Raw genomic sequence first — 27716 nt, 5'->3', positions numbered from 1 at the left:
ATTTACACCGGAATACGAGCGTTGCCTCGGAAGACGAGGGTGTTGATACGCATACAGGCCGACTAGCTCGTGGTGGCACGGTGATCGTGTCTCAGTATACCAGTGCCTCGCACCCAGTGACTATCCTGCCTGAATTCCTCAAGGATTTATAGTTTGTCGGATTTTTGGCAATTTGAGCATAAAAGTTGTTATATATCTCGCCATGGGTCCCAAGAAAGCCAGCGGTAAGGTACAACGTAAGAAAATAGTTGTGAGAAGAGGCAGTAGAAGATGTCCCCTTCTTCATTAAGAAAATGTGTAAAGTATGGGAAGAACTGCAAAGTTTTGTTGAAAAAACTCACCCAGATAAAGCTGTAGCAGACCGTTGCATTGACTTTTTATATGACAATGTGATGTCTTACTACAGACAAGTGCTAAAATGTAGGGAAAAACAAGTGTCTTTAGAAAGTTTCTTAATAAGACAAGCAAGTCCTAGTGGTATGCAGGCAAAATATGCCAGAAAGTGCACACCAGTGAAGTCCTCGCTGCCTGATGTTATAATGGAACGGGGACTCCCCTTCCAAACAGTAACACCTCTCCTCCTCCCTCCTCACCATCTTCCATACGCCAACAGCAGTCATCAGCAAGGGTAAGTAATAACTTGAACATACTTTTGTAGTGTAGATTTAGATGAATTAGGTATAAAATTTTGTTGGAAGTGAGGTCAGAGACCGGGCTTCCCCATATTTAATTTTTTTTTTTGTTAATTGGGTTCACTGATGTGTCAAAGGTGTTTATTATGTATAATTTTGAAAATATAAGCATGTATGGCTATGTAGTGACTTCAGTACCCACTACAACATAACAGAGATCAGGAAAAATGGCAAAGGAGCAAGGGAAAGACAACCGACTGACCAGGAAAGAACTAGCGGATAAACAAGAGACCAAGCTCACTTGCGCCCTCCTTGGGTTTGTACAGATATAGAATATACGTGCGTTAATCAGTGATTTGCATTTGCTTAACCCTTGTCTAGTGGATATTAGGGCCCTAAAGATATACGAGTACTGTACTAGTACTGAATAAATATATGGACACCATGTATTTAGTCATACTAATATCTATATTAGGCCCATATATAAACTTAAATCTTAAAATTTAAATAGCACACATTTTGCCTAAATATATACTGTACATGGAAACCACTTATTTGTTGTTAAACATTTAGTGTCTCCTCTATCGCTGCCCAAAATGTTCAGACACTGCATGGTGATGTTGCCAAACAATAGTCCTCATTTTCTTATGTAGGCCCTAGAAGAAAATTGAAGGACTGATATTTTTCCTTTTCTTTTTCTTATATACATTAATGATCTGCCTAATGTCTCTAACATTCTGAAACCTATTTTGTTTGCTGATGATACTACCCTCATCAACTCCAACCCACATACACTAAATGGTGTTGTTAATAATGAACTAAAAAAAGTCCACTTATGGATGTCAACCAACAAACTAACACTTAACATAGAAAAGACCTACTACATCCTATTCGGAAGCAAATCTACAAATGCAATTCAGCTTCAGATTGACAATGTAAACATTAGCAATAAAAATGACGGAAAGTTTCTTGGCATATTCCTAGACAAGAGACTCTACTTCAGTACCCACATACAACACATAACTAAGAAAGTCTCTAAAACAGTTGGTATACTCTCCAAAATCAGATATTATGTTCCTAACTCTGCTCTCATCTCTCTATATTATGCACTAATCTATCCCTATCTCAACTATGGTATCTGTGCATGGGGCTCAACCACTGCAAACCACCTCAAGTCCATCATCACCCAGCAAAAATCTGCTATCAGAATAATATCAAATTCTGCTTTCAGACAACACACAGCCCCCTTGTTTAACTCCCTAAACATGCTAAACAATCTCACTCCACAAATTCTCTTGTGTCAACTACATTTACAAAACCCTGTTCTTAAATGCAAATCCTTGTCTGAAACTCTTCTTGGACAGATGTAATAGGACCCATTATCACCACACCAGAAATAAATATCTCTTTGATATCCCCAGAGTTAAACTTAATCTGTGTAAACACTATGCAAATAAAGGGACCCAGTTTATGGAACTCACTCCCTACTGAATTGAAAAGCTGTCCAACTTTTACATCATTCAAAATCAATACTAAAAAGTACCTAATCTCATCTTCATAGTTTTTCACTTTTTGCCTTAAAATTGCACTGTATCAATTGCTACCCAATCTCCCAACCTTTATGTTCCCAATTTGAACATCTTTACCATTGTGATCATTGCTGTTTTCTTATATGTGCTGCCAATCTGTTATATGGTGTTTATAAATCTTGTTTATCTGTATCTTTTGCTACCCAATCTGAACATCTTTACCATTGTGATCATTGCTGTCTTATATGTGCTGTCAATCTGCTGTATGGTGTCTATTAACCTTGTTTAAATTACTAATCAAGCTGTCAATGTAATCAATCAGAGCTTAATATAACAATGTGCTTTAATATACCTACTTATCTCTCTCATCTCATTTTTCTCTTGTAATGTATCTATCATTTATCAATTCTGATTGAAATTACCTACTTAAAATTATCTGCTAGATTAAGGACCTGCCCGAAACGCTGTGCGTACTAGTGGCTTTACAAGAATGTAAATACTGTACTATCCAATGTATTCTCAAAAACCCAATGTACCTTCTTGTATATATATATAAATAAATAAATAAATAAATAAATAAATAAATAAATAAATAAATACTGTATTTGATAGGGAATGGTTACTGGAGGCCTAAGGAAGAAAATATGAGCCCTGTGTATGTGCAGAACTATTTTAAATATTTTAAATCTGCAAATCACACACACAATTTGCACCCTCCAGGCAATTAGACCAAAATCATGTATGATTTGTACCCTCCAAGAGTTAAGAACAGTCAGTCTGCCAAGATTGGGCTCGGCAACAAAGGCAGGGTTCTACATTAAAGGTCCCCCTCGGTCAACCACGTCAGGTACTACAGTTCTACCGGTAAGAGTGCCTTCTTAATCACCCAGCAACAAAACAGAAGGCAACGGAAAGAATATTCAAGAACAGCGCAAAGTCGGCTGGAAGGAACAATTAGAAAGAAGAGGTGGGGGAGGAAAAATGAAACACGAAAAGGAAAAGAAACCAGTAAAATTTGTAAAGACAGCTGGAGAAGCACAAGGCTTCAAAAGAATAGAGGAAATGCTGTCCCATGGAGTATCACACTCCAGCTGCCCACCAAGCCCACTCACAATGGCAACTATTTCCATACCAAAATATAATGTGTTTTGAAATATCATTAAACTATACAGTACAGTATATCAAGGATGCAGCATCTGAATTATTGAACATGCAGCTAAACAGGCAAACTATTCTCTCTAGCTGGTAAACAAACTAAATTATCATACAATTGCTGTCAATTCCTGCCTTGCAACAAAATTTTATTTTGTTGATTATAACCAAATAATATGGTTAAAAAAATTAAATAAGAAGCTGTTTATACAGTATTAAAATGAAGCCCTGACATACTTTTATTCTTTAAATGAGTAACATTCTTGTTCAGTTGCCCCTTTCCATCTTTACATTCCAGTATCTTTCCTAACCTTATCTAGACTATTTGCCCACCAAATACAGTAAAGCCCTGTATTAAGAAAAAAAAAGAGAGATATAATTTTAAGAATTAAACACTGCAAATCAAACTTAAAATTCCCCCCAGGTCCACACCCCTGCTCCTGCACCAGGTAAGTCCACTACGGGCTCACCATAGCCCGTGCTACTTGCAACTTTTTGTTGAGTACTGTAGCTGAATTTAAAACCACCACCACCCTCAAGTCTGCCTGTCTATCATAACTACAATGGAGCCCAAATATAATCAACTGGTGCCATATCTGCTCACTGAATACCACAACAGATAAGATCAGGAGAGATTATTGACTTAGACAGCAGAAGGTTTCGGAGGTGTTACCCTCACATGATCACCCTACAACTATTGGGAATAAATTGCATAAGAGCAACCATTTCCAGGCAGTAACCATTCCTAATATATATAATGTTCAATTCTTGGTGCAGGCACAGCCACATAATCCCCTCGTGCTACCACTCCATAGTTACTATGCAAGTTTAACATGACATCTGTGCTGCATAACCTGCACCCATTCATAATCGGCTACACCCATCATGCAATAACAAAAGTATCTACTGGGTACTTCACCAAAGATACGGTTATATCACTAGCCATTATTACTCTAAACAATTACAATTATTATACAGCACCTATAATTATCCTGTACTGTAATACTTTTATATTTATACAAATTAGAGATGATCAAATTAGTGATTTCATAGCAGGTATAGTACTGTACTTGTATGTGTTACAAGGCCGCTGTCTGTGCAAAGTATTTGCACGGACAGCGGCAAATCTTAACGGACAGCAGCGTACCTTAATTGTGTTTTTATTAGAACATTTTGGGGATACTATATACTGTATTCAAAACTCTGAGATGTAGCTAAAGACCCTGCATGTTGGGTATAACAACCCATGCCATAACCACCAAATTACTATCATTACATTACAGCAGAGTGATGAAGAAAAGGACTGTGGGGTCAAAATCCACCACTTGCTAAAAGTTGCACAACGGGCAGGAGCAGCAGTCAGAAAAGCTAACCAAACCCTTGGGATAATCAAGTGTACTTTTGACTTTAGGGAAAAGAAGGTAATGATTCAATTGTATAAATCTCTGTTGTGCCCGATAGCCGAGTGGACAGCGCTGAGGCTGTTCAGCAGAGGACAGCTGTTCAAGCCCCTGAGTGACGGGGGCCCTGACAGCTGAGTGGACAGCGCTTTGGATTCATAGTCTTGAGGTTCCGGGTTCGATCCCTGGTGGAGGCGAAAACAAATGAGGAGAGTTTCTTTCACCCTGATGTCCCTGTTCACCTAGCAGTAAATAGGTGCCTGGGAGTTAAGACAGCTGCTACAGGCTGCTTCCCAGGGGTGTGTAACAAAAAGGAGGCCTGGGCCGCGGGGACGCTAAGCCCCAAAATCATCTCAAGATAGCCCCCATTTGGATTACTGTATCCAAGCAGGGAGACCTTATTTTCAGGACATAGCTACTCTTGAGAAAGTGCAACACTGGGCAACAAGTCGTTCCAGAGATAAGTCATCTCTCGTATCAGGAATGGTTGAGGGCCACAGACCTAACAACACTGCAAACCAGGCATGACAGGGCGGATCTCATTGAAACTTAAAATACTGAACAAGTCAGAGGATGTTGATCCGAACAATTTCTTCAAAAGGTCAGATGTGACAAAAAAGAAGCAATGGTTTCAAGCTCAACAAGCCACAATGAGGACTGAGAACAGGAGATGCTTTTTCACCCACAGGGTTATAGACACAAGGAACTGCCTACCCACCAAAGCCAAAAATGCCAAAACTTAACTTTTAAAGTGCAGCTGGAAAAGATCAAGGCAAATGGGGGAGACCTTCAACAAGCCGGTCGGTCGAGCGGACAGCACGCGGGACTTGTGATCCTGTGGTCCTGGGTTCGATCCCAGGCGCCGGCGAGAAACAATGGGCAGAGTTTCTTTCACCCTATGCCCCTGTTACCTAACAGTAAAATAGGTACCTGGGTGTTAGTCAGCTGTCACGGGCTGCTTCCTGGGGGTGGAGGCCTGGTCGAGGACCGGGCCGCGGGGACACTAAAAGCCCCGAAATCATCTCAAGATAACCTCAAGAAGCCGTCAGCTTCCTGTACTCAGTGATTCCACTAGGTTTAGTGATTCTCGGTTATCTGGGTGGGTGGCCACCCAGTCAATATTTGACTGGGCGATTTATTCCCAAATAATATTAATACAGTTTACTCCCCCAAATTTGGGCCTCCCTATACAGTAATGGATCCCTCTAACCAATGAATCAAATCCACTCACCAGATTTTTCCCCCTCCATACTTAGGATTTCTCAGAAAAATTGGGATTCCAATAGGGAATGAAGTTAAAATAGGATTGTTGATTTATCACAAGTACTGTAATTTCCATCAAATTGTATTTTTCATACTTTTCCTAATCTAGCTTTTATTTGTAAATATTATTCAAAATAATATATTTACATTTTATAATTTTTTACTATGATAATTATATTGGACAGTGCTATACTATAAATTGGATAAATAAGTTTGGTATATATTTTTCTGGGGTATTAACACCTATTGTGAGGTACACATACTGTGTGTAATTTTCCTTGTGTAAGTGCATGTTAAAGCCATATCATGTGGCAACAGTAGTATAGGTATATCAGACAAGGGCAAGAGGAACTCCCTTACCATGTATACAAGGCAGAGTTATTGGAAAAATGTGATCGTGGCTGGAGAGTTAAAAGTGGCTGGCAGAGGGGAAAAAACCACTGGTACTATGCCGTTTAAAGCCAAATTCTTATTTTCAACTCACAATCGGGAATTCCGGGTCCATGAGGTGCCCACAGTTTGAGGTGCCCACAATCTCCCCATTTCCTGATACGAGTAGTTTATATTACTGTAGTTTTCATACAAACTGTCTTATCATAACTATGATATATGTATTGCCAATCAATATCAGTCTCACTGCTCTAATGATACACAACACATTGTTTTACCAATATACATCGCCATTCAGATTGAAAGTTAATATTCAGTCTATGCCAATTAATGTTAAGTTTGATTTAGACAGCTGTACACCTGCTTAGTCCAGCCATTTGTATAACAACTTCCACAGGTTGTTAGGAATAGTTTCTAATTTAAAAAAAAAAAAAAAGAGCACTGGTGAAAAGCGACGCAACAAAAGCAGTATGGTCAGGGCTGGTAAAAACTTAGACTTTTTAGAAATCCAATTCAGGTTTTTGTTTAGGATGAAACCCAGATAATACCCAGGTCCCTGGTATTTTACAAACCTTCAAGATGTTATACATTTACAGTACTGCATGTAATTTTATTTCATTTTTTATTTTCACATTTTAGTGTTTAGAAAATATATTGTACATGTATTACACAGTACAATACTCCTATTTCTTTATATATTGTATTGCATGTTGAAACATGCAGTACAAAGACGATCAAATCTAAGGTTAAGACATTCATGTTTGATACATGTTAAAATTACTACAGTGATACTGTACAATAACATATATTCAGAAGGTACTAAGTCATTTCGTTTAGTACAGTACAGGGTATAGTAAAGGACACACACAGTCCTGCACTGTAATTTTTCTGTATGTTGTACAGTACTGTATTGTGTGCAGTTGTGTCACCATAATGTGGCCGAGGATTATACTCCGAACCCACCAATCTTAAAATGATGAATTGACGATCTTTCAGCCTGTCCTGGACCATTATCAAAGTTTCATGACTGATAATGGTCCAGGACTAACTGAAATGTCATCAATTCTTCCTTTTCATATTTATGGGTTGGGTGTCTACAGCATCATGCATGATTCTTTCATCTGAAATTTATCTAACCCTATCATATATATACATGCATGTTGAAACATCTTTTGCAAAAATTATGAAATCCAGGTGATTTAATCTGGAAATATTAATGTTGTGATGTGTATAAACCAACAAGTATAAATACAGAACTTCATTCAGGACAGCATTTCATTAGTTCCAGAAAAGTCAGTTGGCACGAGTCCAGTACAATGCATCATGAATGGCAAGTAAAGGCAGATATAAAGCTATACAGTACAGTGGAAAGCATTTGACAAAACCTATGAGAATGGAAACAAGACAAGTGTACACATTAAAATTTAGTCAATACAGTATATAAAAAATAGAAGTTTAAATTGAAATAGAAATAACTAACCCCATTTTTTTTTTACCCTGGTTATAGTGGAGCCTCAATTCAAGAAACCACCTTTGGCAAACCTCTTGTTGCAACACCCGCTTTACAGGCCAAATTTACTCATCTTATTCGACAGACAATTGTCCGACAAAGGGGAGTATGAACAGACATGCTTAGCATGATAGGCCAGAGTTCACAGATGGGTGGAAGAGTTTCCCCCCACATGATAGGTTGAAATTAAAATTTCAACCAGTGAAATTAGCCCACAGAGAATGGAACATATTTAGGGATGAATGGTAATTTTCTTAATATGGCTCTAATCACTTTTTTCATGAATTTCAAGGATGGACACAGCATTACAAGAAACAGAACTAAGTCGCCACCAGTCTTCACCAGTCTCCGTGGTGCAGTGGTAAGACACTCGCCTGGCGTTCCGCGAGCGCTTTGTTGTGGGTTCGTATCCTGGCAAAGGAGAATTTTCTGGGCGCAAATCCTTAACTGTAGTCTCTGTTTAACTCAACAGTAAAATGAGTACAGGACATGGTTGTAAAACGATTCTTCGCGGCAGGGATCGTATTTCATGGACCTGCCCGAAACGCTACGCGTACTAGTGGCTGTACAAGAATGTAACAACTTGTATATATCTCAAAAAAAAAAAAAAAAAAAAAAAAAAAAAAAAAAAAAGTCAACTCTCATACCAGGAACAGTACAAGAGTTGCCTTAACACTAAGCCAGATATGACAGGGTTGAGCTCATCAAGACTTTAAAATATTAAACAAGTTGGAGAATAATAGGCCAGACCACTTCTTTAAAAGTTCCAAATATAACACATACAAGAGACAACAGCTTCAAGCTTAACAAGCCACACTGGAAGACAAGAGATGTTTTTTCTGCCCATATAGTTATAAAGTACAGGCAGTATATAAACTCGTGCAACTGCCTGCTTGCTGAAGCCATAAATGTGAAGACATTACTTCAGTTCAAAATCCAGTTGAGATAAATCCTCAGAAACAATTGGCGAAGCCTTTTGACAAACTGCCAACTTCCTACCTCCATCGAGGACACCACATATACTGTATATGGTAACCCTCTGGCAAATTCAGAAGAATGTATATATCTAACTCAAGCTTAAACACAATCCAATCCCCCCCCCCCCCATATGTCTTATGAAACCTGGTACAGTAATGTCCCATAAATTAACACCCTCATTTCCAAACCAGTATTTATAGGTACTATTTCGTGCTCTATTTTGTGTTGATATATTTAAATCCTTATTTATAATCCCTTTGTTATACCCATTCATCCATTTATGTACATCATAAAGTACCGTATCCCCAGTCCTTTGTCTTCTATGCAGGTTTTCAAGTGAATTTATGTCCACTCTATAATATGGCAACCAAAACTGAATTACATAAGCTAAATAGGGCCTACCAATTGCAAGATTCCAGAATAACATTAACATCTTTGTGTTATAATCTCCAATAATTAAAAAAAAATTAACTGTTCTTGATAATTTGATAATTTTTTTGTTTTACTTCTCCATTTTTAATGCGAGCTTATAAATCGGGTTACAAGCTTTGCCTCGGGAAATGAAGTTTGTCGATACACGTATGGCCAATCTAGAGCATGGTGGTACGGCGACCACACCCCAGTTTACCAGTGTCTCCCGCCTAGTGACAATTGCACCCAAATTCTTTGTAAGGAATTAACTTTTTTTTTCAGATTTTTGGGTATTTGAATATAAAAGTTATCATATATCTTGTCATGGGTCCCAAGAAAGCCAGTGGTAAGGTTCTAGCCAAGAAAACACATGTGAGAATGACCATAGAGGAAAAACATGAGACCATTTGTAAACATAAAAATGGTACGAGGGTTGATGATGTAGAGTAGAGGCTGTCCCTTCCTAATTTAAGAAAATGTGTGCAGTATGGGAAGAATTGCAAAGTTTTGCTGAAAAGTGTCACCCAAATCAAGCTGTAGCAGACCGTTGTGTTAACCTTTTTAATGACAATATGATGTCTCACTTCAGACAAGTGTTACAATGTAGGGAAAAACCAAGTGTCGCTAGATAGGTTTTTAGTGAGAAAAACAAGCAGTGAGTCACAAGCAGGTCCTAGTGGTTTGCAGGCAAAACATGCCAGTGTACCTCGGAGAAATCATCATTGCCTGATATTATAATGGAAGGGGACTCCCCTTCCCTTTCCCCCTCCTCACCGTCTCCATACGCCAACAAGAGTCATCAGTACAGGTATAGGTAAGTACTAATAACTTGTACATACTTTAGTACTGAAGATTTGGGTGAATTAGGTATAAAATTTACTTTGAAGTTGAGTTTTTGGGGAGCCTGGAGCGGAGTAATTCAATTTACATTATTTCTTATGGGGAAATTCACTTCAGTTTACGAATATTCGGCTTACGAGCCATCTCTGGGAATGGATTATATTCGTAAGCTGAGGTACCACTGCAATTCCAAAAACAGTATTTTTTCTTTCGGTATTGTTAATTAGCACCCAGGAAGCACGAAAACTCAAGTAAAAAGTCTACCTCTTGTAGTTTAGCTGTAGTGGCCTTAAGTTTTTTTTTTTTTTTTTTAAATGAGTTGCCACATGGGAATAAATTTGTCAATTTATTTCCATTGTTTTTCACTTAATTTATTTAGTTTTTTGCTCTAGCAAGTTGTACATGTCTGTCAAAAGTGGTGTTCATTTTGTATAACTTTGAAAATATACATGTATATATAGATATGTGTATAAATATATGCACATGTATTTAGTCATACTAATTATATATATATATTTATTATAAAGCCTAAATCTTATAATTGGACATAGCGCACATCATTTTGCCTGAAATATATAATGGTAATCACTCACTCGCTGCTGTTAAAATTTCAGTGGCTCATAGCATGGCTGTCGTACACGTTCCTAATGCCTCGACCTTAGGAATGTATCGTAGGCCTTAGTAACCTAGGCCGCGTTACTAAGCCCATGGAAGGAAAGTGAGGGACTCAGGATGTTTTTTCAAAATGGGGGATGGTTACTGGAGGCTTCATGAAGCAAATGTGTACCCCCCCTAGAATTCATGGGGGTTTCGAATCTTACGATATACTAAAAATCTCATGTTGGCTGGTGCAGTCTGGTGGTGCAGTGCAAGGGTTAACATCATAATAACCTTACAGTCTCCGTGGTGTAGTGGTAAGACACTCGCCTGGCGTTCCGCGAGCGATATGTCATGGGTTCGTATCCTGGCCAGGGAGGATTTACTGGGCGCAATTCCTTAACTGTAGCCTCTGTTTAACGCAACAGTAAAATGTGTACTTGGATGAAAAAACGATTCTTCGTGGCAGGGGATCGTATTCCATGGACCTGCCCGAAACGCTACGCGTACTAGTGGCTGTACAAGAATGTAACAACTCTTGTATATATCTCAATAATCCAGCACAGTACCATGTTACCTGCTGCAAGTTGTGTTATGGACCAACCTACCCTGGGAACCAGATAAACTGGGAGCAAATAAACCAGGACTTTACAGAAATAAACTGGGAAGAACAGCTAGAAAATGCAAACCTGAACCAGTACCTGGAAAAAATAAGCTCATTAGCATTAGAAATATGTTCAAACCGCATACCCCTAAGAAAAAAGGGAAAGAGATGCAGATTGGAACGGGAACGTCGTTCCCTATACAGGCGAAGAAAACGAATCACGGAACAACTTGAGAGTCGCACCCTATTTTAAGAACGGCGAAGAAGGTTAGGTAGAGAAATAGAAACAATTAAACTCAAGCTACAAGAATCATACAAAACCCAGGAGAGGCAGAGAGAGCAAAAGGCCATCAGTGAAATAGAGAGAAATCCGAAATATTTTTTCTCCTATGCAAAATCAAGATCAAAAACTACATCTAGTATCGGGCCCCTGCGAAAGGGAGATGGAACTTTCACCAATGACAACAAAGAAATGAGCGAGCTACTGAGTAAGCAGTACGACTCTGTTTTCAGCGAGCCATTAAATGCACTAAAGATTGATAACCCAAATGAATTTTTCATGGATATGATACCAACATCAAATCATATATCAGACGTCACCCTATCCCACTGAACTTTGAAGAAGCCATAAACAGTATGCCTATGCACTCTGCACCAGGCCCGGATTCTTGGAACTCCATATTCATCAAGAACTTACAAATCACTATCACAGGCCCTTCACATTCTGTGGAGACAAAGCCTAGATACTGGCGTTATTCCTGACATACTAAAAACAGCAGAGATAGCACCACTCCATAAAGGAGGAAATAAGGCAGAGGCAAAAAATTACAGACCGATAGCACTAACATCACACATCATAAAATTTTTTGAGAGTGCTAAGAAGTAAGATCACAAAATACATGGAATCACAGCATGTCCATAACCCCGGACAACATGGTTTCAGAACAGGGCGCTCTTGCCTGTCTCAGTTGCTGGACCACTATGATGTGGCATTAGATGCTATGGAAGAAACAAAATGCTGATGTAATTTACAGATTTCGCAAATGCTTTTGATAAATGTGACCATGGTGTTATTGCCCATAAAATGCGTTCAAAAGGAATTACCAGAAAAATAGGCAGATGGATCTACAATTTCCTGACTAACAGAACCCAATGTGTAATAGTCAACAAAATAAAATCCAGCCCATCAACCATGAAGAGCTCAGTCCCCCAGGGTATTGTGCTTGCTCCAGTACTTTTTCTCATCCTCATATCGGACATAGACAAGAACACAACCTATAGCACTGTATCCTCCTTTGCACCTGACACTAGGATTTTCATGAGAGTAGGCAACATAGAGGACATGGCAAACCTCCAATCAGATGTACATCAGGTCTTTCTATGGGCTACAGAAAATAATATGGTGTTTAACGGAGATAAGTTCCAGCGCAAGCGCTACAGAAAAAATGAAAATATAAAAACGGAAACCACATACAAAACTCAGGCAAATCATAACATAGAACGAAAAGGCAATGTAAAGGATCTGGGTGTACTCATGTCGGAAGACCTTACCTTTAAAGAACACAATAAAGTAGTCGTCACAACTGCAAGAAAAATGATAGGTTGGATAAAAACTTTTCACACTAGAGATGCTACTGTATACCGATGATGATACTTTTCAAAACGCTTGTGCTCTCTAGAGTGGAATACTGCTGCACAATGACAGCCTCTTTCAAAGCTGGAGAAATTGCTGACCTGGAGAGCATGCAGAGATCCTTTACTGCTAGAATCCACTCAGTAAAACATCTAAATTACTGGGACCTACTAAAGAGCCTAAATCTGTACTCTCTTGAGCGCAGGCGGGAGAGATACATAATAATTTACACGTGGAAAATAATTGAGGGGCTAGTCCCAAACCTGCACACAGAAATAACATCACATGAGACCAGAAGACATGGCAGGATGTGCAGAATACCCCCATTGAAAAGCAGAGATGCAACAGGTACTGAGAGAACTATCAACATCAGAGGCCCGAGACTGTTCAACACGTTTCCACTACACATAAGGGACATAACTGGCAGACCCCTCACAGTGTTCAAGAGAGAACTGGATAAGCACCTCCAAAGGATACCTGATCAACCAGGCTGTGACTCTCACATCAGGCTGCGAGCAGCCGCGTCTAACAGCCTGGTTGATCAGTCCAGCAACCAGGAGGCCTGGTTGACGACCGGGCCGCGGGGATGCTAAGCCCCGGAAGCACCTCAAGGTAAGGTAACCCTCCCCAAGTAACTCTCCCCAAGTAACTCCTCAATTGCTCATGTACACTAATAGAATTTCCTCTGGGAATGTTTTCATGCTATCTTAAACCTGATTTGATTTTCTTATGATCACTGTTCCCTAACATTCCCTATTACAAATTATTTACCAGTGCCTTCCTGTTGGCCAGAACCAAGTCTCGTATATTGTTTTCTTGCACTGTTCCAGAATGTATCACAAAATTTTTCCACGTAAAATAATTAGTCACTGCATTCTACTAAAAGTAAGCCACCTATAATACAGACCTAGTTTCTCTAGTTACTTTTGCCCAAAAATTAATTCCTTTCAATCTGAAGAAATTTGGTGGTGTATATAAAAGGTACATTGGGTTTAAGAGGGTACATAGCATTGATGTTTTTACATTCTTATAACGCCACCAACACGCACAGCATTTTGGGCGTTTCATAGTGTTTCGTTATTAATTACTGTATATTTAAATTGTTTCTGTACATGACTCAATTTTCATTACCTATTTTACCCTGGATTTAATATTTTCTCTCACCCTATGCCACTTCTTCCCCCCCCCCCTCCCCTATTTTGTCTCAGTTTTAAACCCTTTGAATGACTTAGTTTGGGTTTCAGCTAATAGATTTTTAGTCTACCACTACTAAGTACAACCAAAGTCCCTTAAAATTTTACTTCATTCTGGTAATTCGGCCTGATAGGATGCACGGGCACCACACAACTCTACCTCACACTGTAAACTCTGGTATTCTATAATAATGAGTAACCATAAAAAACAAATTGGGTCAACGTAAACAATTTTATTGTAAAATTCAAGAGGCAGCGGCTTAAAACACTGCTAACATTATCACCAAGTGTAAGTAGAGTTGCTGTGTGGTAACATTAGTGAAGTTAGAGCTCCAGGGCCCCGAGTACAGCCCCCCGCCAGTCATGTACTCCAGGACACAACACACAAGGAAACTCGCCACCCTTCTACTCCACTCTTACCTGAGGGATTTGTCACAGCTTGCACCAAGAGAGAGAGAGAGAGAGAGGGGGGGTATCCCCGTGCCCAGAGCGGGTAGAGCAGGCGGGTATGGGGCCCAGGGAGGCGATACATGGGCCTCAGGCCACCAGCCAGGCCACACAACAGCTGATGAATGAAACCATCAACACAAGTGTCACTCCTCCTCACAAACCCCTTAACAACCCCACAAACTACACCCCCTGCCCCATCACACCCCTCCTGCCGGGTGCCCACTCTCCTCCCCCTTTATCAACCCTTCTGCCAACCCATCAACTCACCTGCGGAGGGTAAAAAATAAAGGAATTTGCGTGGAGTGAACGCCGCCTGTGGAGTCAATATGGCGTTTGCCACTGCGCAGTCACGGGAACAATTACGTCATGGCGGTAAACACGGCCCCCAAACTTCTTCTGAAACCTTTATTATCCTCGCTGCTAGCACGGGCCGGGGGCTCACTTTATTCCTGGGAAGTGGCTAGATATTTGTGTGAGATGTATGAGGTGAGGAGGGATGATGAAGCAGGTGTGAGGGAGTGAGCGACGGGGCGGGGTGGTAATGTTGGAACCCTGGAGGTGTCCCGGCCACATCCCTCATGCCCCGGCCTGGGCTTGGTCTTCGACGTCTCCCCCTCACACCCCTCATGCCCTGGACACGAGCGAGGTCTGATCACCCCCCACCCCCCCTTCATATAAACCATAGCCTTCATGCCCGGACCCTGGGCTAGGTACTCGTCCTCTTCACAAAGACCACCGCCCTCATGCCCCGGCCTGGACTTGGTCCTCGCCCCTTCACATGGCCACAGTTCTCATGACCTCTTTGCTTGAACTTCGTCCCCCTCACGTGGATCATTGGTCTCTGCATGCCCCGTCCTGAGGTTGATCTTTTTCCCCATATGGGGCATCATATTAATTGATTGGGGCACCAACTGGATCACTCGACATGGTCCTCGAACCCAGAGTTCAGAAAGCCTTCTCTGGGTCCAATGAACCTCACCCTCATGTGAACCAATGGCCCTGAATCCCCTCACGTAGACCACTGGCCCTTGCCCTCTTGAGTACAGACATGCTGAATATTAACCAACTCCAAATATATAGCCACGTTGTAAACCCTACAATTGTATAATAATAATTTATTATTATAACATTAGGTGGAAAAGATCCTCAGGAATAATTTACCTGAGGGCCACTAACGCTAGTGGCCTCGACAAGGACAGGAAGCCAACGGCTTGTCGAAGATCCTCCATTTGCCTTGATTATCTTTCCCAGCTGTACTTTAAAAGTTAACAGAGTTTTGGCAGTTACGGCTTCGGACGGTAGGCGGTTCCATTAGTTTATAACCCTGTGGATAAAAAGCATCTATTCTCAGTCCTACATTGTGGCTTGTTGAGCTTGAAACCGTTGCTCCTTGTTTGTGCTACACCTGACCTTTTGAAGAAATTGTCCGGATCAACATCCTCCAAATTGTTCAGTATTTTAAATTTCAATGAGATCCGCCCTGTCATATCTAGTTTGCAGTGTTGTTAGCTCTGTGGCCCTCAACCGTTCATGATAAGAGAGTTGACTTAGCTCTGGAATGATTTTTGGTGTCCGGTGTTACACATTCTCCAGAAAAGATAGGATCTTTGAAGGACTATTGGCAAGCCGTCGCCTTCCTGTCTCATACAAGGTCACTATAGTTATGTTGAGAACCGAGAACTATATGTACGGACAGCACAAAACAGCCATTAGAGTGTGACATTGTAATTGCTAGAATTAGTTTTTTAGGTTAGATTAGCTCATTTATTATGCACCCATACCCATCTTGTGGGCGGTAGTGGAAAGGGTTACAGAGGCACATAATGGGCCTAGGAACTGAACCCCACAATTCATTTAGCTAGTAAGTTACAATCTTGATGAGCTAAAATTCAGTATACGTCGTCACATCAACAATGGGTTCGAGATCGACCAAAAGTATAGTTTCTAAATGAAGCAATTGACATATGTGTAGAGCTAGTGTCACAATTGATATGTTTGTCTTACAATGCACCGCCCCCCATCCAGTGAAAAGCGGTGGATAGGTTACAATCACTTAGTTACTACCTACAGTTAGCAAACTGGGGATATTTGGCTAAAATTTCTGTTAGCTGATCATTTTGAATTAAATATTTACACATCGTTGGAACATTGGTTATAGAATTGTCTCTGAATTCACGTATCTTTTCGCACTCCATCACATAGTGACGGAGGGTGTGCGAATAATTTTGTTGACACAGTTTATATTTGGTCAGGTCTACATCAGCAGGTAATGAGAATTCCCAGAGATACTTGTAACCGAGTCTAAGCCGAACAGTAGTAACATCTAGAAGTCTGCTGATTTTATTGGATGAACCATAGATGTGTGGCTCCTCTTGCATGATAGTATGATGACAGATGGAATTACTGGTGTCGATTTCACTTTACCTCTGATCTACAAGATTTTGTTGAAGTTCTTGGAGTACTATTGCTCTCAGACTGCTCATTGACAACCCAAGGTTACACTTAATTTCTCCTTTAATGGTAGATTCTTTGGCTAACTCATCAGCTCTATCATGCATCCGGAGGCCAACATCAGATGGAGACCACATGAAATGGACTCTGTTACCATCATTAATAATTTTGTTGTATTTATGTCTAGCTTCGGACTCGAGCATGTTACAGTTGTCTTAAAGAGTTAAGAGCAGTTAAGGATGATAAAGAGTCACTTACAATTAATGTATCAAGTTTGGAGACTTGTACATATTTCAGTACAAGGAGCAAGGCAAATTGTTCGGTCAGAGGGGTAGAGGCCCAGTTGTTTGTACGGACTCCCCACTCAAAATATAAGCCATCGCCCATTGTCAGGACAACTGCACTTCCAGCTGCACCCGTGGGGCGGTGTTGGGAATGATCGGTGTATATGATTTGAGAGAGAGAATGCTCAGAATTAGGCAACCATAACCTTTGTGGGCAGTGGTAACATGCTCGCCCCGCAAGCGAGCCTAGGTTCGTATCCTGGCCTGGCGTTCGGATCCTGGCCCAATCAGGATGTAACTACATCCTACTACAGGATGTAACTACATCCTGACCATATCCTGGCGGATGAGGATTGACTAGGCCCAAACCTTAACTGTACGTCTCTGTTCACCCAGCAGTGAATGGGTACCTGTTTTTAAACGATTTGGCGGGTCGTATTCCAGGGAAAATTAAGACTACCTGCCCTAAACGTTATGCGTGCTAGTGGCTTTACAAGAATGTAAGAACTCTTGTTTGTATAAATAAAATAAGCAATTGTGAGCACGACCTAACTAGGGTCGTGTTCACAATACTATACTGTGTCTTAGCCTAATTAGTCTTGAGTAGCCTTTACTTAGCCTATACCTTAGTCTTGCCCGAAACGCTGTGCGTAAGTGGCTTTAGGCATTTTATGTACTTGCTCTATCTATAAATCCAACATTATGTTTGTATCTCACCTTGTATGTATATACTTTACCTGCAATAAAATTTGATTTGATTTGTGATTGCTGTTTTATTTCAGACCAAATTTTATGAGGTACCTTCAGTTCTGTAACTGCTTCATACACGCATAAATATTGGAGGATATTCTTGCGCTGTACCTAGATTTTGCTAGTGCAGACTAATAGATTAGACTCACATTTCATGTTCTCTCCCGATTTCATAAATGACTAACTATCTTGTGAGGTTGGGATATTATATGAACTTACAGACAGTCTTCGATCAATACTGTAATCCTTCATATAGGGTAGCAGCACATTGCTGTTATTTGTGTCTGCAGGATCGAGCTGTTAGCTCTTGGACCCCGCCTTTCTAACCGTTGGCTGTCTAATGTACTGACCTCCGACCAATTTTCCTCGTATTATATCTACCATATCTCTAATATACACACATCCCCAGGATGTAGCTCGCAGAAGTTGCCCAACTCTCAGGTACCTATTTACTGCAAGGTGAACTCTACCCATTTGTTTCTGCCTCGGCCAGGAATCGAACCCAGGCCCTTAGGATTACGACCCCCTGAAAGCTGTTCACTCTGCCACGTGTTAATAATAAAAAAATACGTTTTAATATATATTTATAAATTAAACCAGAACTTGAATCCTAAATGAAATATTAATCGCAAAATAAATAGTTCCTTCAGTCGGGTACGCAGAGGGCGAGCGGAGTGTATCGGCAAGCAAGCGACGTAGACCCAACGTTTACTGTATGTGTAAAACTACGACTGACGTAATTTATAAATGCATTAAACATTACAACAGCATCTGCTGTTTGATGAATATATATATGAATGTATAGCACGGGTCCATCCTTGATAACATAGGTCCGTCTCACTGGTGAGTCACAGGGCGCGTGACTGGGGGAGGATGACGCCGGCTCCGTACACACACTTTTTTTTTAAATATACTCAGTATACACAAGAGTTCTTACATTCATGTACATCCACTAGCACGCATGGCGTCTCGGGCAAGTCCTTAATACTAATTATCCTCGGATTACAACCCTTAACTTAAGTACGGAATACTCACTCAAACACATTGCAAATCATCTAAATATTCAAGGCCTAGATCATATAGCTGAAGATACTGTGGGCACCTTACAGATTGTGGGCACCTTACAGACTGTGGGCACCTTACAGACTGTGGGCACCTTACAGACTGTGGGCACCTTACAGACTGGGGGCACCTCACAGACTGTGGGCACCTTACAGACTGTGGGCACCTTACAGACTGGGGGCACCTTACAGACTGTGGGCACCTTACAGACTGTGGGCACCTTACAGACTGTGGGCACCTTACAGACTGTGGGCACCTTACAGACTGTGGGCACCTTACAGACTGGGGGCACCTTACAGACTGGGGGCACCTTACAGACTGGGGGCACCTTACAGACTGTGGGCACCTCACAGACTGTGGGCACCTTACAGACTGTGGGCACCTTACAGACTGGGGGCACCTTACAGACTGGGGGCACCTTACAGACTGGGGGCACCTTACAGACTGTGGGCACCTCACAGACTGTGGGCACCTTACAGACTGTGGGCACCTTACAGACTGGGGGCACCTTACAGACTGGGGGCACCTTACAGACTGGGGGCACCTTACAGACTGTGGGCACCTCACAGACTGTGGGCACCTTACAGACTGTGGGCACCTTACAGACTGGGGGCACCTTACAGACTGGGGACACCTTACAGACTGGGGGCACCTTACAGACTGGGGGCACCTTACAGACTGTGGGCACCTTACAGACTGTGGGCACCTTACAGACTGGGGGCACCTTACAGATTGTGGGCACCTTACAGACTGGGGGCACCTTACAGACTGTGGGCACCTCACAGACTGTGGGCACCTTACAGACTGTGGGCACCTTACAGACTGGGGGCACCTTACAGACTGGGGGCACCTTACAGACTGTGGGCACCTTACAGATTGTGGGCACCTTACAGACTGGGGGCACCTTACAGACTGTGGGCACCTAACAGATTGTGGGCACCTTACAGACTGGGGGCACCTTACAGATTGTGGGCACCTTACAGACTGGGGGCACCTCACAGACTGTGGGCACCTCACAGACTGTGGGCACCTTACAGACTGTGGGCACCTTACAGACTGGGGACACCTTACAGACTGTGGGCACCTTACAGACTGGGGACACCTTACAGACTGTGGGCACCTCACAGATTGTGGGCACCTTACAGACTGGGGGCACCTTACAGACTGTGGGCACCTCACAGATTGTGGGCACCTTACAGACTGGGGGCACCTTACAGACTGTGGGCACCTTACAGACTGGGGGCACCTTACAGACTGGGGGCACCTTACAGACTGGGGGCACCCTACAGACTGTGGGCACCTTACAGACTGGGGGCACCTTACAGACTGTGGGCACCTCACAGACTGTGGGCACCTCACAGACTGTGGGCACCTTACAGACTGGGGGCACCTTACAGACTGGGGGCACCTTACAGACTGTGGGCACCTTACAGACTGGGGACACCTTACAGACTGTGGGCACCTTACAGACTGGGGACACCTTACAGACTGTGGGCACCTCACAGACTGTGGGCACCTCACAGACTGTGGGCACCTTACAGACTGTGGGCACCTTACAGACTGGGGGCACCTTACAGACTGTGGGCACCTTACAGACTGGGGACACCTTACAGACTGTGGGCACCTCACAGACTGTGGGCACCTTACAGACTGTGGGTACCTTACAGACTGGGGGCACCTTACAGACTGGGGGCACCTTACAGACTGGGGGCACCTTACAGACTGTGGGCACCTTACAGACTGGGGGCACCTTACAGACTGTGGGCACCTCACAGATTGTGGGCACCTTACAGACTGGGGGCACCTTACAGACTGGGGGCACCTTACAGACTGTGGGCACCTTACAGACTGGGGGCACCTTACAGACTGTGGGCACCTTACAGACTGTGGGCACCTTACAGACTGGGGGCACCTTACAGACTGGGGGCACCTTACAGACTGTGGGCACCTTACAGACTGGGGACACCTTACAGACTGTGGGCACCTTACAGACTGTGGGTACCTTACAGACTGGGGGCACCTTACAGACTGTGGGCACCTTACAGACTGTGGGCACCTCACAGACTGTGGGCACCTTACAGACTGTGGGCACCTCACAGACTGTGGGCACCTCACAGACTGTGGGCACCTCACAGACTGTGGGCACCTTACAGACTGGGGGCACCTTACAGACTGGGGGCACCTTACAGACTGTGGGCACCTTACAGACTGTGGGCACCTTACAGACTGTGGGCACCTCACAGACTGTGGGCACCTTACAGACTGGGGGCACCTTACAGACTGTGGGCACCTCACAGACTGTGGGCACCTCACAGACTGTGGGCACCTCACAGACTGTGGGCACCTCACAGACTGTGGACACCTCACAGACTGTGGGCACCTTACAGACTGTGGGCACCTCACAGACTGTGGGCACCTCACAGACTGTGGGCACCTTACAGACTGTGGGCACCTTACAGACTGTGGGCACCTTACAGACTGTAGGCACCTTACAGACTGTGGGCACCTCACAGACCGTGGGCACCTCACAGACTGTAGGCACCTTACAGACTGTGGGCACCTTACAGACTGTGGGCACCTCACAGACTGTAGGCACCTTACAGACTGTGGGCACCTTACAGACTGTGGGCACCTCACAGACTGTAGGCACCTTACAGACTGTGGGCACCTTACAGACTGTGGGCACCTCACAGACCGTGGGCACCTCACAGACTGTGGGGATCTCACAGACTGTGGGCACCTCACAGACTGTAGGCACCTTACAGACTGTGGGCACCTTACAGACTGTGGGCACCTCACAGACTGTTGGCACCTCACAGACTGTGGGCACCTCACAGACTGTGGGCACCTTACAGACTGTGGGCACCTTACAGACTGTTGGCACCTCACAGACTGGGGGGCACCTCACAGACTGTGGGCACCTTACAGACTGTTGGCACCTCACAGACTGTGGGCACATCACAGACTGTGGGGATCTCACAGACCGTGGGCACCTCACAGACTGTGGGCACCTCACAGACTGTAGGCACCTTACAGACTGGGGGCACATTACAGACTGAGGGGCACCTCACAGACTGTGGGCACCTCACAGACTGTGGGCACCTCACAGACTGTGGGCACCTTACAGACTGTGGGCACCTCACAGACTGTTGGCACCTCACAGACTGTGGGCACCTTACAGACTGTGGGCACCTTACAGACTGTGGGCACCTTACAGACTGTGGGCACCTTACAGACTGTGGGCACCTTACAGACTGTGGGCACCTCACAGACTGCTGGCACCTCACAGACTGGGGGGCACCTCACAGACTGTGGGTACCTTACAGACTGTGGGCACCTTACAGACTGTGGGCACCTTACAGACTGTGGGCACCTCACAGACTGTTGGCACCTCACAGACTGTGGGCACATCACAGACTGTGGGCATCTCACAGACTGTGGGCACCTTACAGACTGTGGGCACCTTACAAACTGTGGGCACCTTACAGACTGTGGGCACCTTACAGACTGGGGGCACCTCACAGACTGTGGGCACCTTACAGACTGTTGGCACCTCACAGACTGTTGGCACATCACAGACTGTGGGCACCTCACAGACTGTGTGCACCTTACAGACTGTGGGCACCTTACAGACTGTGGGCACCTTACAGACTGTGGGCACCTCACAGACTGGGGGGCACCTTACAGACTGGGGGCACCTTACAGACTGTGAGCACCTTACAGACTGTGGGCACCTTACAGACTGTGGGCACCTCACAGACTGGGGGCACCTTACAGACTGTGGGCACCTTACAGACTGGGGGCACCTTACAGACTGTGGGCACCTTACAGACTGTCGGCACCTTACAGACTGTGGGCACCTTACAGACTGGGGACACCTTACAGACTGTGGGCACCTTACAGACTGTGGGCACCTTACAGACTGGGGGCACCTTACAGACTGTGGGCACCTTACAGACTGGGGGCACCTTACAGACTGTGGGCACCTTACAGACTGTGGGCACCTTACAGACTGGGGGCACCTTACAGACTGGGGGCACCTTACAGACTGTGGGCACCTTACAGACTGGGGACACCTTACAGACTGTGGGCACCTTACAGACTGTGGGTACCTTACAGACTGGGGGCACCTTACAGACTGTGGGCACCTTACAGACTGTGGGCACCTCACAGACTGTGGGCACCTTACAGACTGTGGGCACCTTACAGACTGTGGGCACCTCACAGACTGTGGGCACCTCACAGACTGTGGGCACCTTACAGACTGTGGGCACCTTACAGACTGGGGGCACCTTACAGACTGTGGGCACCTTACAGACTGTGGGCACCTCACAGACTGTGGGCACCTTACAGACTGGGGGCACCTTACAGACTGTGGGCACCTTACAGACTGTGGGCACCTCACAGACTGTGGGCACCTCACAGACTGTGGGCACCTCACAGACTGTGGGCACCTCACAGACTGTGGGCACCTCACAGACTGTGGACACCTCACAGACTGTGGGCACCTTACAGACTGTGGGCACCTCACAGACTGTGGGCACCTCACAGACTGTGGGCACCTTACAGACTGTGGGCACCTTACAGACTGTAGGCACCTTACAGACTGTGGGCACCTAACAGACTGTGGGCACCTCACAGACCGTGGGCACCTCACAGACTGTAGGCACCTTACAGACTGTGGGCACCTTACAGACTGTGGGCACCTCACAGACTGTAGGCACCTTACAGACTGTGGGCACCTTACAGACTGTGGGCACCTCACAGACTGTAGGCACCTTACAGACTGTGGGCACCTTACAGACTGTGGGCACCTCACAGACCGTGGGCACCTCACAGACTGTGGGGATCTCACAGACTGTAGGCACCTTACAGACTGTGGGCACCTTACAGACTGTGGGCACCTCACAGACCGTGGGCACCTCACAGACTGTGGGCACCTCACAGACTGTAGGCACCTTACAGACTGTGGGCACCTTACAGACTGTGGGCACCTCACAGACCGTGGGCACCTCACAGACTGTGGGCACCTCACAGACTGTAGGCACCTTACAGACTGGGGGCACCTTACAGACTGTGGGCACCTCACAGACCGTGGGCACCTCACAGACTGTGGGCACCTCACAGACTGTGGGGATCTCACAGACCGTGGGCACCTCACAGACTGTGGGCACCTCACAGACTGTGGGCACCTCACAGACTGTGGGCACCTCACAGACTGTGGGCACCTTACAGACTGTGGGCACCTTACAGACTTTGGGCACCTTACAGACTGTGGGCACCTTACAGACTGTGGGCACCTTACAGACTGAGGGGCACCTCACAGACTGTGGGCACCTCACAGACTGTGGGCACCTCACAGACTGTGGGCACCTTACAGACTGTGGGCACCTTACAGACTGTGGGCACCTTACAGACTGTGGGCACCTCACAGACTGTTGGCACCTCACAGACTGTGGGCACCTCACAGACTGTGGGCACCTTACAGACTGTGGGCACATCACAGACTGTTGGCACCTCACAGACTGTGGGCACCTTACAGACTGTGGGCACCTTACAGACTGTTGGCACCTCACAGACTGGGGGGCACCTCACAGACTGTGGGCACCTTACAGACTGTTGGCACCTCACAGACTGTGGGCACATCACAGACTGTGGGGATCTCACAGACCGTGGGCACCTTACAGACTGTGGGCACCTCACAGACTGTAGGCACCTTACAGACTGGGGGCACATTACAGACTGAGGGGCACCTCACAGACTGTGGGCACCTCACAGACTGTGGGCACCTCACAGACTGTGGGCACCTTACAGACTGTGGGCACCTCACAGACTGTTGGCACCTCACAGACTGTGGGCACCTTACAGACTGTGGGCACCTTACAGACTGTGGGCACCTTACAGACTGTGGGCACCTTACAGACTGTGGGCACCTTACAGACTGTGGGCACCTCACAGACTGTTGGCACCTCACAGACTGGGGGGCACCTCACAGACTGTGGGTACCTTACAGACTGTGGGCACCTTACAGACTGTGGGCACCTTACAGACTGTGAGCACCTCACAGACTGTTGGCACCTCACAGACTGTGGGCACATCACAGACTGTGGGCATCTCACAGACTGTGGGCACCTTACAGACTGTGGGCACCTTACAAACTGTGGGCACCTTACAGACTGTGGGCACCTTACAGACTGGGGGCACCTCACAGACTGTGGGCACCTTACAGACTGTTGGCACCTCACAGACTGTTGGCACATCACAGACTGTGGGCACCTCACAGACTGTGTGCACCTTACAGACTGTGGGCACCTTACAGACTGTGGGCACCTTACAGACTGTGGGCACCTCACAGACTGGGGGGCACCTTACAGACTGGGGGCACCTTACAGACTGTGAGCACCTTACAGACTGTGGGCACCTTACAGACTGTGGGCACCTCACAGACTGGGGGCACCTTACAGACTGTGGGCACCTTACAGACTGGGGGCACCTTACAGACTGTGGGCACCTTACAGACTGTCGGCACCTTACAGACTGTGGGCACCTTACAGACTGGGGGCACCTTACAGACTGTGGGCACCTTACAGACTGTGGGCACCTTACAGACTGGGGGGCACCTCACAGACTGTGGGCACCTTACAGACTGTGGGCACCTTACAGACTGTGGGCACCTCACTGACTGTGGGCACCTTACAGACTGGGGGGCACCTCACTGACTGTGGGCACCTTACAGACTGTGGGCACCTCACTGACTGTGGGCACCTTACAGACTGTGGGCACCTCACAGACTGGGGGCACCTTACAGACTGTGGGCACCTTACAGACTGTCGGCACCTTACAGACTGTGGGCACCTTACAGACTGTGGGCACCTTACAGACTGTGGGCACCTTACAGACTGGAGGCACCTTACAGACTATGGCCACCTCACAGACTGGGGGCACCTTACAGACTGTGGGCACCTTACAGACTTTGGGCACCTCACAGACTGGGGGCACCTTACATGACTGGGAGCACCTTACAGACAGTGGGCTCCTAACAGACTGTGGGCACCTTACAGACTGGGGGGCACCTCACAGACTGTGGGCACCTCACAGACTGTAGGCACCTTACAGACTGGGGCCACCTCACAGATTGTGGGCACCTTACAGACTGTGGGCCCCTCATGGACCCGGAATTCCCGATTGTAAGTCGAAAATAAGAATTAGTGTGTACAGGCCACAATAACAACTAGTGCGTCGCTACACACCCACACAACTCTCCCGACAAGCTGAAGTGTGGTCCCGACGGCTCCATCTCTCAGGTCGCGGTGTTTACCCAAGCACGGTGAAGGCAATGTAAACAGTGCTCTTAAAGCTTTAACCTTAGGGAATGCCACCGTGCACAACTTACATGTATTGACAATTATATGCTTAGCTGACGATCACTGTGGAACAAATCTGTGGTGTAATATTGGAAGATGATAACAACAAAGTGCACTTTGATGTGAGCGTCGTAACATGTGACTTTTAGGTCAAGGTTAAAGATAAATTATATAGGTCAGACAGTGAGCGTCATGGTACATCTGTAAGCTGTACGCCGACCAAGGCTGTCTAGACTGTGGTTGCATGCGGCTCACTGTCCCAAAACTAGTTTAAATAGTTCATTATGGACCCCACAGCCATCCTGAGGGCAGCAGAGGAGAAACGAATTATACCTGAATTCACCTGAGGGCCACCATCCCTAGTGGCCTAGAAAGGGAAAGGAACCCTGTTAGGCACTTCGAGGTCCCCCTGACCAGGGGTCGAGGTTGTCCCGCCAGTCACTCTTCCAGTACTGGCCAGACCCAACGTGACTGGTCGAGCAAGGTACACATAACCCACAACTCTGCGCCGTCACCAAGTCTTTAACAGAAAGATATCATTATATTTTTTGCAATCAACTGGAATTGTTTTTGTCTACTACCTGAGTATTCGTATCATTTTGTATATGGTTTCCCATTGTCGGGGAGGTTACCTTGAGATTACTTTGAGGTGCTTCCGGGCTTAGCGTCCCCGCGGCCCGGTCGTCGACCAGGCCTCCTGGTTGCTGGACTGATCAACCAGGCTGTTGATCGCGGCTGCTCGCAGTCTGACGTATGAGTTACAGCCTGATTGATCAGGGGACTGGAAGCCTTCAGTGTGAATTACCTCAGAGTCAACTAAGCCCTCCACAGGACAATCTCCTAAAAGGACGACTGCTGGCTACCTCAAACGGACGGCAGCTGGCTACCTCAAACGGACGGCAGCTGGCTACCTCAAACGGACGGCAGCTGGCTACCTCAAACGGACGGCAGCTGGCTACCTCAAATGGACGACAGCTGGCTACCTCAAACGGACAACAGCTGGCTACCTCAAACGGACGGCAGCTGGCCACCTCAAACGGACGGCAGCTGGCCACCTCAAACGGACGGCAGCTGGCTACCTCAAATGGACGGCAGCTGGCTACCTCAAATGGACGGCAGCTGGCTACCTCAAATGGACGGCAGCTGGCTACCTTAAACAGAGGACTGGCTGTATGGTGAATGATTTACACATTTTGATAAGGTCTTCATTATGCAAAATATAG

At 45.3% G+C, this 27716-nt stretch overlaps 2 protein-coding genes across 3 annotated transcripts in view; one reads left to right on the top strand and one right to left on the bottom strand.

Moving 5' to 3' along the window:
• Rab7 (RAS oncogene family member Rab7) overlaps nt 1-15140 on the bottom strand; it is a 29408-nt gene extending 14268 nt beyond the window's left edge. Inside the window, exon 1 of one of the 2 annotated variants that reach the window (XM_045750692.2) lies at nt 14850-15140. The gene's annotated coding sequence lies outside the window, so the exon portion shown is untranslated. Of the gene's footprint in view, nt 1-14552; nt 14723-14849 lie in introns of those variants that run through there. The other variant, XM_045750693.2, reaches the window with a different exon arrangement.
• LOC123763475 (platelet binding protein GspB-like) lies at nt 203-27716 on the top strand. Its single transcript, XM_069304510.1, has 11 exons — nt 203-229; nt 9548-9637; nt 19663-19935; nt 20077-20475; nt 20725-21015; nt 21607-22005; nt 22492-22782; nt 23753-24403; nt 25179-25469; nt 25992-26157; nt 27325-27716. The coding sequence occupies exons 1-11, from the start codon at nt 203-205 to the stop codon at nt 27714-27716; spliced, it is 3270 nt and encodes a 1089-aa protein (XP_069160611.1).

Source organism: Procambarus clarkii, chromosome 52 (assembly GCF_040958095.1).
Source record: "Procambarus clarkii isolate CNS0578487 chromosome 52, FALCON_Pclarkii_2.0, whole genome shotgun sequence".
NCBI classification, from domain to species: domain Eukaryota; kingdom Metazoa; phylum Arthropoda; class Malacostraca; order Decapoda; family Cambaridae; genus Procambarus; species Procambarus clarkii.
Note: the sequence above shows the minus strand (reverse complement) of the source record. Positions and strands in the feature narration are given on the sequence as shown.